The following is a 12,120-nucleotide window of genomic DNA, read 5'->3' as shown; positions in this document are numbered from 1 at the left end:
TCGATTGTCTGATAACAGTGGGGGAGAAGTAGTCCTTGAGCCTGATGGTGTGAGCTTTCTGGCTTTTGTATCTTCCGTCTAACGGGAATAGGGTGACGAGGGAAAGTCCAGCGTGGGTAGAGTCTTTGATTCTGCTGGCTGCTTTACTGAGGCAGTGTGATATATGGACAGAGTCCATGGAGGGGAGGCTGTTACCTGCGATGTGCTGAACTGTCCCCAGCTCTCTAGTGTCTTGAGAGCATCTTGAGCAGCTACATCACTGCCTGGTTCGGAAATTGCACCGTCTCGGATTGCAAGACCCTGCAGTGGATAGTGAGGTCAGCTGAGAAGATCATCGGGGTCTCTCTTCCCACCATCGCGGACATTTACACTACACGCTGCATCTGCAAGGCAAACAGCATTATGAAGGACCCCAAGCACCCCTCATACAAACTCTTCTCCCTCCCACCATCTGGGAAAAGGCTCCGAAGCATTCCCAGACTATGTAACAGTTTCTTCCCCCAAGCTATTAGACTCCTCAATACCCAGAGCCTGGACTGACACCTTACTGCCCTATTGTCCTGTTTATTATTTATTGTAATGCCTGCACTGTTTTGTGCTCTTTATGCAGTCCCGGGTAGGTCTGTAGTCTAGTGTAGTTGTTTTCTGTGTTGTTTTAAACACAGTTCAGTCTAGTTTTTGTACTGTGCCATGTAACACCTTGGTCCTGAAAAACGTCGTCTCATTTTTACTATGCACTGTACATAGCAGTTATGGTCGAGATGACAATAAAAGTGACTTGACTTGTGCAAATGCTGGAAATCCAGAGCAACACACACACAAAATGCTGAAGGAACTCGGCAGGTTAGGCAGCATCTCTGGACCCTGAAGCGGTCGCTGATTTTATTTCAGGTTTGCGGCATCTGCAACATTTTACGCCTTTGCCCTTGGACGGTTGCGTGCTCGCAGGCGCCCCCTGTGGACTTGCGCTGGTTCTTGCACGGGCTTGGGGCGCGAAATTACGCAACCGGTTGGCGTGGTGACGCGGGCCTGCGTGAGCGCGCCGACGCACGGCGGGACGGGGCGGAGGACATGGAGGGAAGCGACGCTGCTGCTACGCATGTGCGGTGGCTGCGATGGTGATGGTTGGCGAGTGGAACCCATGAGGAGCAGAGCCGGCAGCCGGAGAGCGACATGGCGGGAGTGTTCGACATCGATCTGGACCCCGAGTACCAGCAGGAGGAAGGCGCCTCAGACGAGGAGTTGGAAGGGGTAAAGATGTGGGCGGGAGGCCGGTGGAGGTGGAGGGGGGAAGGGCAGGTGAAGGAAGGGAGGGAGGGAGGGAGTGGGGCTTCACCGCCCCGGGGGCAGTCGAGCGGCAGGCCTGTGTGAACAGGCCCAAGGGCCGGGCCCGGCCCACTCTTCCTTGGCAGCAATTAGCGGCGCGGGCCCGGAGCGCCTGCCGGAGAGGTTGCTGCGGGGCTCGGTTAAATCGTTTACCATCGCCTTCCGCTGCTCGGTGCGGCCGAACTCAAGGGCCGTGTGTTCGTGGCAGCTCGGCCTGGTTTCGGAAGAGATGGGGGGGGGGGGGGGACAGGTGCAGGCGGGGATCTCGGTCAATGATTAAAGAGCCTCCGAGCAAGTTACTGCCCTGATAATGCGTGTATTTGGTGTCATGCAAAGAAATTCAGCTTTTAACGTGGGGTCTGTTGTGGGACGGTAGGACGAATAAAAGCAAGCAGTGAAGTCTGCAGCCGCGCTATGGGTCGAACCTCGCGGCCTTTCTCCGAACTGCAGAGACTTTAAACCATTTATTGGGATCGCACCTTACATTTCTGTGTGCATTCGCGCATTTTAATTTAATGCGCATCGTATGAAGTTCCCGGCTTCGCCATGTGGTTTTGCTGACAGCACCTGTCCCGGTCATAAAAAGAAAATCAGTGTTTTTTTAAAGTGCCAGTAGGGGCCGATATCAGTCATTGATCCACCGTGGGTATTTAAATTTGGTAACGAACCATTTCACTTGGAAACTGTTGCCTACTAAGTGCAGTCTTTTATTTATCCATGTGATGGAAATGAATGAGCTGTAATGGAAGTCCTAGTGGCTCACTAATGTTCATCCTGAGTAGTGCCTTGACACCATATTTTATTTTCTGAGCCCGATTTGCTATGCCTGACTGACTACAGGATAGAACACGGAACACTGCGGCACAGCACGGGCCTATTGGTTCATGATGTTGTGTGTCGAACTTTTAACGTACTAATCTAAGACCAATCTAACCCTTTCCTCCGACATAGTTCTCCATTTTTCTACCATACTCCTGCCTATCTATGGGTCTCTGAAGTGCCCCTAATTTGTGCTTCTGACACCACCCCATGGCAGGGCGTTCCACTATCTGTGTTTAAAAATAAACTTTTATATCCGTCCCCCATATCCTCCCACATCCAGTCGCCTTAAAATTATGCCCCTTCTTATTTCACCCCCCACCCTGGAAAATGTCCTCTTGATCACCGCCTCTTCTAATCGTGTATACCAAGATGATGAAATAATTAACCAATTCAGGTGACAATTCTCTCCCACCCTCATTTTAAGTTTTATTTGATGTTTGCATCCAGTGCAAAGGAAGACTCAACTCCAAGATGCTTTAAAAGTGAACCTTAGTTGTGCTATTTTAAAGTACTGAGTGGGTGCCAAGTGCTTCCGAGAGAGGATGCCCTTGACTGTTCTTGCACATCTCTTGGTGGTTCATTTTAATGCAGCCTTGGCAGAGACGCAGTCATTGGTCTTTGCGAGAAAACTGTGCGGAGACAAACTTTGCATCAATAAGCAAATCTGCTTACAATCTTGGCATGTTTATTTTATAAAATGCCTGTAGTAGCACAGACAAAATGCTGCAGGAACTCAGCAATGGGGCAGCATCCGTAGAAAGCACTAAACAACTTTTAGTCAGCTTTTCGAGCCGAGATCCTTTGCTGGGACAGGAGGACCTGAGCTATAAGGAAAGATTGAACAGGTTAGGACTGTATTCCTTAGAACGTAGAAGATTGTGAGGTAATTTGATAGAGGTATGTGAAATTGTGAGGGGTTTAGATAAGATAAATACAAGAAGGCTTTTTCTCCCGAGGTTGGTGGCACTACAACCAGTAGTCATGGGTTAGGGGTGAAAAGTTTAAGGAGAAAATTAAGGGAAACTTATCAGAGGGTTGTGACAGTGTGGGACAAGCTGTCAGCACAAGTGGTGCATGCGAGCTCGATTTCAACGTTTAAGCGAAGTTTGGATAGATACATGGATGGTTGGGGTCCCGGTGCAGGTCAACGAGCTTAGGCAGGTGAAATCATTTTGACATGAAAGGCCTCTTCTTTTGTTGTACTATCCTTTGACTTGCTGAGCTCCTCCAGGATCGTGTTCCAAGAAAAATTTTCTATTAAAATGAATATTTGTCACTGTATCCAACTCTGAGATTCACTTTCTTGCGGGCACAGTCAATAAATGATAATAGAATAAGAAGCATAATGGAATCAGTGAAAGACCACAATAACTTGTGTGTTCAACAAGTGTGCCTAAGACGACAAACTCTGCAAATACAAGAAGAAAGAAGTAATAACAAATAAGTATGGACAACATGAGCTGAAGTGAGCCCATAGGGTTGTGGGAACATTTCAGTAATGGGGCAAGTGAAGTTGAGTGAAGTTATCCCCACTGGTTCAAGAGCCTGATGGTTGAGGGGTAATAGCTGTTTCTGAACCTGTTCATGTGCAGGATTTCCAGCTTCTGTAGAAATTCTTGTGTTTATGATTTGCCTGTAGTTTTTAATGCAATCAGTAATTTATCTTGGGAGGATATGATTGGGTCTGATCCTTACTGATTTGGAGCATCACTTTGACTGGGGTAAGGGCAGTAAATACCCTGTTCAAAATGAAGAGATGATTTTGTAGCTGCTGGACTTCCAGATTTTTAAAACGTGGAATGTAAAAGAAGGTGCCCGAAGCAGTTTGGTGCACTCTCCGTACTGCGGAAGGTTAACTAGATTTTATGTTTGGTCTGCGGAGTGGGGCTTTGAGCGTATGACTGACATGGCTTGTATGGTTGTTGCAAAATCATGATGGTCGAAGAGTGGAAGGAGGCTGTTTGGTTTATTGAATCCTTAGTGGTGCTCTAGAATAGCCTGTTTTTGTAACAGCTTGCCAGTGTTTTTGAATGCTGGGTGAGACTTTCCTTTTGCAACATGCAAGTTCTCTGTATAAAAGGAAACCACTATTGCCACCTGTGTCTTTTAGAATTGATTTTAAAACTCTTAATAATCTGGGACTGGAGTACATCACAGTCATTTTAATAATGCTGCTTGAGGTCGTCTTCCACTAGTCTCTTAAAGTTAAATAATTTCCCTCAAAAGATAATGGCAGGTCAGCCTTTTTGAACTACACTCCTAAAGTGTGGAATTCAATATCAGGGATATATCAGACTCAGTTGACACTTGTCAACACAAAACCTTTTTATTTAATCTTGCTTTTAACTAACATCTTTTTTGTCTTTTATTTTCATGTCTTTTTATTTTTTATTTTCTTGTTTGCACTTTACCCCATTTTAGAGCACTTTGTACAACATTGTATGAAAAACACTCTATAAATAAGTTACTGTTATTACATTGTGAAGATTTCAATTTCAAATCGTAACTTGATGTGACAAATAGATTCTTAAAGGGTAAAGCATTAGAATTTAATTATTTTGTTATATCATGATATTTATCTTAACTCTGCCCACCCAAATTGCAAATATTCTTATGAAGGGTGAATATTTGCTGCCTTGGTATAAATATTGTAACCAAGAATAGGTATTTTAGAATTTGTTTGGAATTTTGCTCTATTTATTAAGCACGTTTTTGTTTATTTGAAGATGTTGATTTGTGCTAACTTCTCAACACTGCTTTGTTCTTGATATTATTTGTGCAAGGATTGACATTGATGAAATTTTGTTCTATGCCTGGATTTGAATGCTTATAACAGAAACCTGGTCGAACTTGCATGTAATTGCATCAGAAGGGCCAGTAAATGTTGATTGGGAGAGTAACAGAAAGCTGCTGAAGAGACTGATGTTCAAGAAATTCATTTGACTTCCTGGTCTAGCTGCAAGACCTCTATTTAGAATTTTAAAGAATTACATCCTTCATGCGCCATTGTGAACAATCTGGATTGCTGCTGAGATAAAATGCATTGAGTAGTGTATGTTTTTCTGAAGATGTTTGTTGGTGATGCTGAAAGTGACCTTTCCCCAGAGGAGTAAAAGCCTAGAATCAAAAACAGCATCCTAATTCCTAGTGTCATTTATTCACATGGGGAGCAATTACGCTCCCAAGATGCTTTGCAAAAGCTGTAGTCAGACGAAGTGAAGAAAGATTTTAGATTCATTCATGCATGGCCTTTACTGCGAAGAAGGCAGCAATTACCCATTCCTAATTGCCCATGAGGAATTGGTGGAGAGCTGTCCTTTTGAAGCCCCTGCAGTGTGTGTAGTGAAGTTACTTCCACAGTGTAGTATGGTTGAGTTTTAGGATTGTTATCCAGACATTGTGAGAGCAGGGTGGGGGGGGGGGGTGGATTTGAAGCAAATAGCTGAGATGGAAAAGGTAGAGGGCTGATTGGAGAGGACAGTGGGCCATTGGAGATGGAGGGAAGGTGCCAGTGGGAGCTTTTGGGCAGATGAGAAGAGAAGGGTGAGAGAAGACCATAGGAGCCAGAATTAGACCATTTGGCCCATCCAAATCTGCTTCAAGCAAGGAATGGAAAAGGGGGGGGGGGGTAGAGATTACTCAAAGTTGGAGAAATTGTTGATCATGCTCTCAAGTCAGAGGCTACCCAAACACTATGAATTGTTGCTCCCTCAACCTGAGAGTGACCTCATCATGGCTATGTGGAGGAAGCCATAGATTGGAATGGGAAGTCAAATTGAAATGAGTGCCCACTGAGAGATCCTGCCTTTAGCAATGAGCAGAGTGAAGGTGCTCATAGATTCTGTCTAACTTGTTGAGTTTCTTCAGCAGCTTGAGTGTGTTGTTCAAGATTTCCAACATTTGCATGACCTCTTTCGTTTAAGCATAGTTAGTCCCACTTGTGTGGCTGACTATGAATTTAGACCCATCACAGCAGAATTAGGCCATTCAGTCCATCAAGTTTTATGCCATTTAATCATGGATGATTTATCATCCTCCTCAATCCCATTCTCCTGTCTTCTCCCCATGACCTCTGACTCCTCGTCAATAATCTGTCCAATATGTGCTTTAAATACGCTCAGTGACTTGGCGTCCATAACCATCTATTCCACAGATTCAATGTCCTCTAGCTAAAAAAGTTCCTTCTTATCTGTTGTAAAGAGAGATCTATTCTGAGGCTGTGCCTTCTGATCCCAGACTCCCCCACTATTGGAAATATCCTCTCCACGTACACAGAAGTTGCTTTTAGAGTACAGTGATGGTGCCCTGGGATTACAATTTTTGTGATAGCTCTCTCTGTAATTTAGCCTTTTAAATCTTAATTATTCTGTTAAATCTACAATGTACATCAAAGGCAAATGTATCATTAGGTGGGATGTGTAGTACTACTCAAACTACATGAGAAGTGGCAACTGAGTGCTTTCTGCAGCACCTTATCACCATGGCAACCTTGGCTTCACAAAACAAACTACCTTGTTTTCTCTTTCCCAATTCTGATGAAACATCTTTGACCAGAAAGATTAACTTTCTTTCTGTTTCCGCAGTTGCTGCTTGACATGTTGAGTATTCCAGTAGTCCAGCAAGGGACTTGTGAAGTTGCAATGTGTTGTTCTAAAGTTGAACTTTTAAGATGTAAAGTTCAGGTTTCCATTAACTTTGGTGTCTGTTGCTGACATTTTTGTGGATCTCCAATATCATCTCTTCATTTAGAGCAGGGGGTTACTGACCTTTTATGTTGTGGACCCTTACCATTAACTGGGGGGGCGGGGGGTCCATGGACCCCAGTGTGGGAATCTCTGCTTTAGCGAATATTTTTCTTAATAAAACTTATCACGATTGCCTCCATTGAAACCTTTGTTTTGCCAAATATAGATCTTGTTAATATTTTTGTAATTGATTATTTCCATCAATATTGCTTCAGTGTGGCCATTCTTTATGCTGTTTGTAAATGTGTATGTGAATAAGTTGCATCTGATGTATTTGTGGTATCTTTCAAGACCTCTGAGTTGCTAGAAACCTTAAATATGGTTGAAAATAAAATCCTACACTGGCAACTCAGCTGTGCCATGTGCTGAGAGCCAGGGAATCCCTTGACTTTCCACCTCTGTTATCTGTTTTTGGGCCCTTCCTATTTCTCTTTCAGAATGGTGATGCTAAAGCATACTGTCACTTCCACTTCCCACAGTGACAAATCTACCTATTCGTGACAAATTTTGACCACCCCTCCCTGCTTGCTCTTTCAAGATGAACTTTTTGTTGTGCAAAACGGGATGGACAGATCTTTCTAAATATTAGGCCAGTCAAGGCCATTTTCTTTGTTGTCTGTTACATATTATGTTCAGTGCTTGCTGCAAAGTGCCTTTCCCTAGACAGGTGTCTGAAACTGGATCAGACTGATTGTAACTGAGGCATTAGATTTTGTTCCAAGTAGAGTGGGTCACTAAATGCCAAGTCCACCTGTTTTCTCAACTTTAAATTTGTTGATACTGAAGTACTCGTACATTCCTTCTTCCTCTATACTTAATTATTCTCTAAACTTGGACTTCCAAAACTTTGGCTGTACCCTACCATATCTAGCATCGTGTTCATTCACCAGTCAAGTTTGGTTAAACAGTTGTGCAATTTTAAAATGCTCACCTTTTGTTACCTCTCCTCTTCAAACTCTCTGCACTCAATTTCTGGCCTATTGATTATACTTAATTTTAACCATTTTACCTTTGTCTGGCAAGGTCCTTTGCTGTGGATATCCCCCTGTAAAGGACTTTTCTTTAAAACTTCACTTTTGCTCTTCAGCTGCAGTAAGCAAACTAGCAATGGAGAAAATTGAATGGAGCAGCATGGTAGTGAAGTGGTTAGTGTAACAGTGGCAATGACCTAGGTTTAAGGAGTTTGTACGTTCTCCCTGTGATTGCGTAGGTTTCTTCCCACATTCCAAAGATGTATGGCTAAGTAGGTTAATTGGTTGGTGCAGGCTTGTTGGACCAGAGGGGCCTGTTACAGAGATATATCTCTAAGTTTTAAAAAATGGCACTAGAGTGGTAGGTCAGTAGACCTGAAGGTTTCCATCTTGGAATCTTGACATCAAGTTTTGCTGATACTTCTGTAAATGGCTTTAAGATATTTGGCTAAGAATAAACAGCAAGGTATTGTTTCAGCCACATTGTCTGGTTCATTGTGGCCCAACTCAGATCTTTGTGTGACGCCTATCTATTTCAACCTCTTATCTGTAGCCCCTGATACTACTACTACTGTTGCTTAGCTGAATTCCTAGTGGGTGAATAATTTGCATCTAGTTCCTTAACCACCAATTTTAGATATTAGGGTAATAAGAAGCAATTAATTGAGTGGTTTAGAAGTTCCAGACAGCTAACATCCATAGACATCCCCTCTCCTTTTATTCAGTTCCTGAAAAGATTTACTTTGTTGTCTTTGATAACTAAAATTTCAAGGTACTCTATGTAGTCACTCCGTCCTTAATTACTGAGTCAGTAAAATCCTGACAACCGAAGCTAGCTTAACTGGTCCAAAATTAACTTCCTTTTTCCCTTTCTGATCTTTCTTAAAAGGCAGAATGACATTACCGTAATTTTCAAAGTGAAAGGATTGGGTGTCTAATCAGGAGAACGTTTGAAGATTGCTGTAAGGCACCAGCAACTTTCTAGCTTCCTTCCATAAAAATCATGGGATGGCAACCAGTTGATCCTAGGGATTTGTTACACTGCGCTATTGCTTATTTCATTAACACTAATTATCTTCGTATAATTTTGCTATGTTGCATCTTTTATTTAATTATTTTATTAATGACCAGTTCGCTTTTATTTTACCTCAATTCTGGTCTGTCATTTATTTAGTGTTCTCTCTGCTTGTTTCCAAGGGGTCTTCATTGCCACTGCTTCTAGCCACAAGGGTTTTATTTGATTTACTTTATCTTGTGTGAGTTTTCTTTGAATCTCTTTTGTACCTCTTGCTTTGCTTTGCCTCTTTTTGATCTTTGCATCACTCCCAGTTCATCAGGAGTTGTGTTATTTTGTATGTTTTACCTTCTCGTGTTGTCCCTTGCTTCTGGCTTTTTTTATTGGGAGGATAGGTCACTTGCCTTTGGAGGAAGGGGGAATTTATTTCCGTGTCAGAATAGAGAGTCTGATTTGGAAACAAATGTGTCCTTAATCATCTGCTGTCCTTATGCTTTTGGGTGTAGGCAGCGCTGTTGAGAAAATTTTAGAAGTTGCTGTAGATGTTACATTTTGGCATGTGTTGGATTTGGGGATGGAGGTGTAATCTAAAGTTTGACTGAAAATAGTGAGTTCACACTTGGCAGAAGTATCTGGGATTTAAAATTAGATGCTTTGGAGAGCAAATGCACAGGTTAAAAAACTGGGAGCATTGGGAAGAAGGAAGAGTTACAGACAACTCTCCTATTAAAGGAATGTTTGAAAATTCTAGGCTTGGAGGAGCAAAAGTTTAGGCCGTAAGTATTATGAAAATATTGATTATCAAGGAGAGAGATGATGGGTGAGGGTAGATTTCAGAGAAGGATGAATCAAAGGAAGCTACCTTGTCTGTTCTGTGATGAGCCTTTTCTTTGAATGAATTCTTCATTATTTTTCTTTCCCTGTAGCCAATGGCTGTTTGCTGTGAAGTTTTTGATATACCTATCCCCTCAAAAAAAAAGTCAGTGATTTGCAAGACCCTTTCCACCATCTTCAAGGCACATCAGTGATGTGATATGGCTTTCTCTGAGCTAAACTGTAGCTCCATTAATACAGATGGTTGAACTGTTCATAAGAATTATCCATCCCTTTAAATTCTGCTGTTCCCTTCTAATAAATCAAAAGAAGCCTTTCTGTTGATAGTGGAGATGTACACTCAGCCCATTGCGAAGGAACTGAAGCACCTATTTGTTAATATTGCAATGTAGCTATGCTGCTTGGGAAGGAAAGAGTGAGTACTTAAGACAGATGTTGAGATGCCAATCAAATGTGTGATTATACTGCATATAATCAAGCATGAATATGTTTGGCATCTCCACACCTGTGTTAAATATTTACTCATCCCTTGCCAAGCACTATGTCTACATTGTCCAGGTTGCAAATGCTAAATGCTAGGTGCTTCGCTTCCTCACATATCACATCTCTGATTAGTGACTTGTGGGTAGTAAGGACAGCAAGTGATAGAAACACTGCTATTTCCATTCAAATCATACAACCTATTGGTTTAGGATTATAGAATCATTGAAGCATGTCACTGTCTTCTCTAGGTGAATTAGGGATAGGCAATTACTGTTGCCTCCTTTCGCCATTTCTGTCTTTCTGAATCACTGTATTAACACTGATAGAATGTGGCTTGGTGATGTTTTCATTTGGTATGCTGTTTTCAAGTGCTGCAATACAAAAAGGAGCCGCCCAAAGAATTTATGTGAAGTAAACATTTTTAAAGCTAATCTTCAAAGAGAAAAAATGCATCTTACCATTTTCGAAACAAGAACATGGAAATCTTTATGGGGGGGGGAAGCGCATCTATCAATGGATAAACTTGATGTTACTGTGAATTCACTAACGAGGACCCACATCTTTGGGATATCCTGTGTAAGTTTGAAACCCAGTGAAGTGCATGCTGTAACTGAAGCTTTGCATCTCGGATTAAGAAGGTGAAATATGATCAGTTCACTGGAGGAAGACTTGAAACTTGTCACCTGGTTTGAAATATAAATGAGTGTTGCGATGGACGCTGCAGTAAGCTGCATTGTGTGTGGTAACATCTCTACTATTAACAAAAAGACTTCCATTTGATTTAATAGAAATTAACTGCAGAATTGGAGTGATGGGTAGCTTTAGATCTTCAGCCATCTGGTGCTCCACCCTTTCTCCATTGCAGGATACAAGCAGGGTCAAACCAAGTAAAACTTGCCATGATATGTGGTAAACACAAGATATTCAACAGGTGTGGTATATCAAGAGTAACACGCAAAGAGGTCAGGCAGCATCCTCCTGGTGTCAATAATCAGCTCCTTGGTCTGCTGACTTTGAGTAAGAGGTCGTCGTGGTACCTCTCAGCCAGATTTTCAATCTCCCTCCTATATACTGATTAGTTGCCACCTTTGATTTGGTCAATGACAAGTGGTGTCATCAGCAAACTTAAATGTGGCATTGGGGCTATGCTTAGCCAAACAGTCATAAGTGTAAAGTGAGCAGAGTAGAGGGCTAAGCTCACAGCCTTGTGGTGCACTTGTGCTGATGGAGATTGTGGAGATGATGCCAGTCTGAGCTGACAGCTGTCTGCAAGTGAGGAAATTGAGGATTCAATTGTACAAGGAAGTATTGAGGCCAAGGTTTTGAAGCTTATTGATTAGTATTCAGGGTATGATAGTATTGAAAGCTGAGCTGTAGTCGATAAAGAGCATCCTGATGTATGCATCTTTGCTGTCCAGATTTTCCAGGATTGAGTGACGAGCCAGTGTGATGGCATCTGCTGTGGACCTGTTGTGCAAGTAGGCAAATTGGAATGAATCCAAGTCACTTCTCAGGCAGGAGTTAATGTTTCATCACCAACCTCTCAAAATGCTTTATCACTGTGGATATTAGTGTTACTACACGATAGTCATTGAGACAGGTTACCATGTTCTTCTTAGGCACTGGTATGATTGAAGCCTACTTGAAGCAGGTGGGTACCCCAGACTGCTGAAGTGAGAGGTTAAATATCTCAGTGAATACTCCAACCAGTTGGTCAGCACGTCTTTAGTACTCAACCAGGTGCTGCACCTGGCCCAGATTCTTTCCATGGGTTCTCTCTCCTCAGGGATGCTTCAGACAGAAATCACAGAGTCCTCAGGGTCTCTGTTTGTGATGGTTCTTCTGTATTGTGGTGGTGAAGTAAGCATAGAAGGCATTGAGGTTATGTGGAAGCGAAGCCTTGTTGTCACCTATGCCACTGGAT

The 12,120-nt window shown here is 42.5% G+C and overlaps 1 protein-coding gene across 1 annotated transcript in view; it reads left to right on the top strand.

Annotated features, from left to right (window-relative positions):
* Nucleotides 1-1,062: 1,062 nt before the first annotated feature.
* Nucleotides 1,063-12,120, top strand: part of LOC140731592 (ribosomal protein S6 kinase beta-1-like) — a 98,463-nt gene continuing 87,405 nt past the window's right edge. Inside the window, exon 1 of the mRNA XM_073053135.1 lies at nt 1,063-1,251. Coding sequence (XP_072909236.1) covers nt 1,174-1,251 — 78 coding nt within the window. The 5' untranslated portion in view covers nt 1,063-1,173. The remainder of the gene's footprint in view (nt 1,252-12,120) is intronic.

The sequence above is a fragment of the Hemitrygon akajei genome, chromosome 8 (genome assembly GCF_048418815.1).
Source record: "Hemitrygon akajei chromosome 8, sHemAka1.3, whole genome shotgun sequence".
NCBI classification, from domain to species: domain Eukaryota; kingdom Metazoa; phylum Chordata; class Chondrichthyes; order Myliobatiformes; family Dasyatidae; genus Hemitrygon; species Hemitrygon akajei.
Note: the sequence above shows the minus strand (reverse complement) of the source record. Positions and strands in the feature narration are given on the sequence as shown.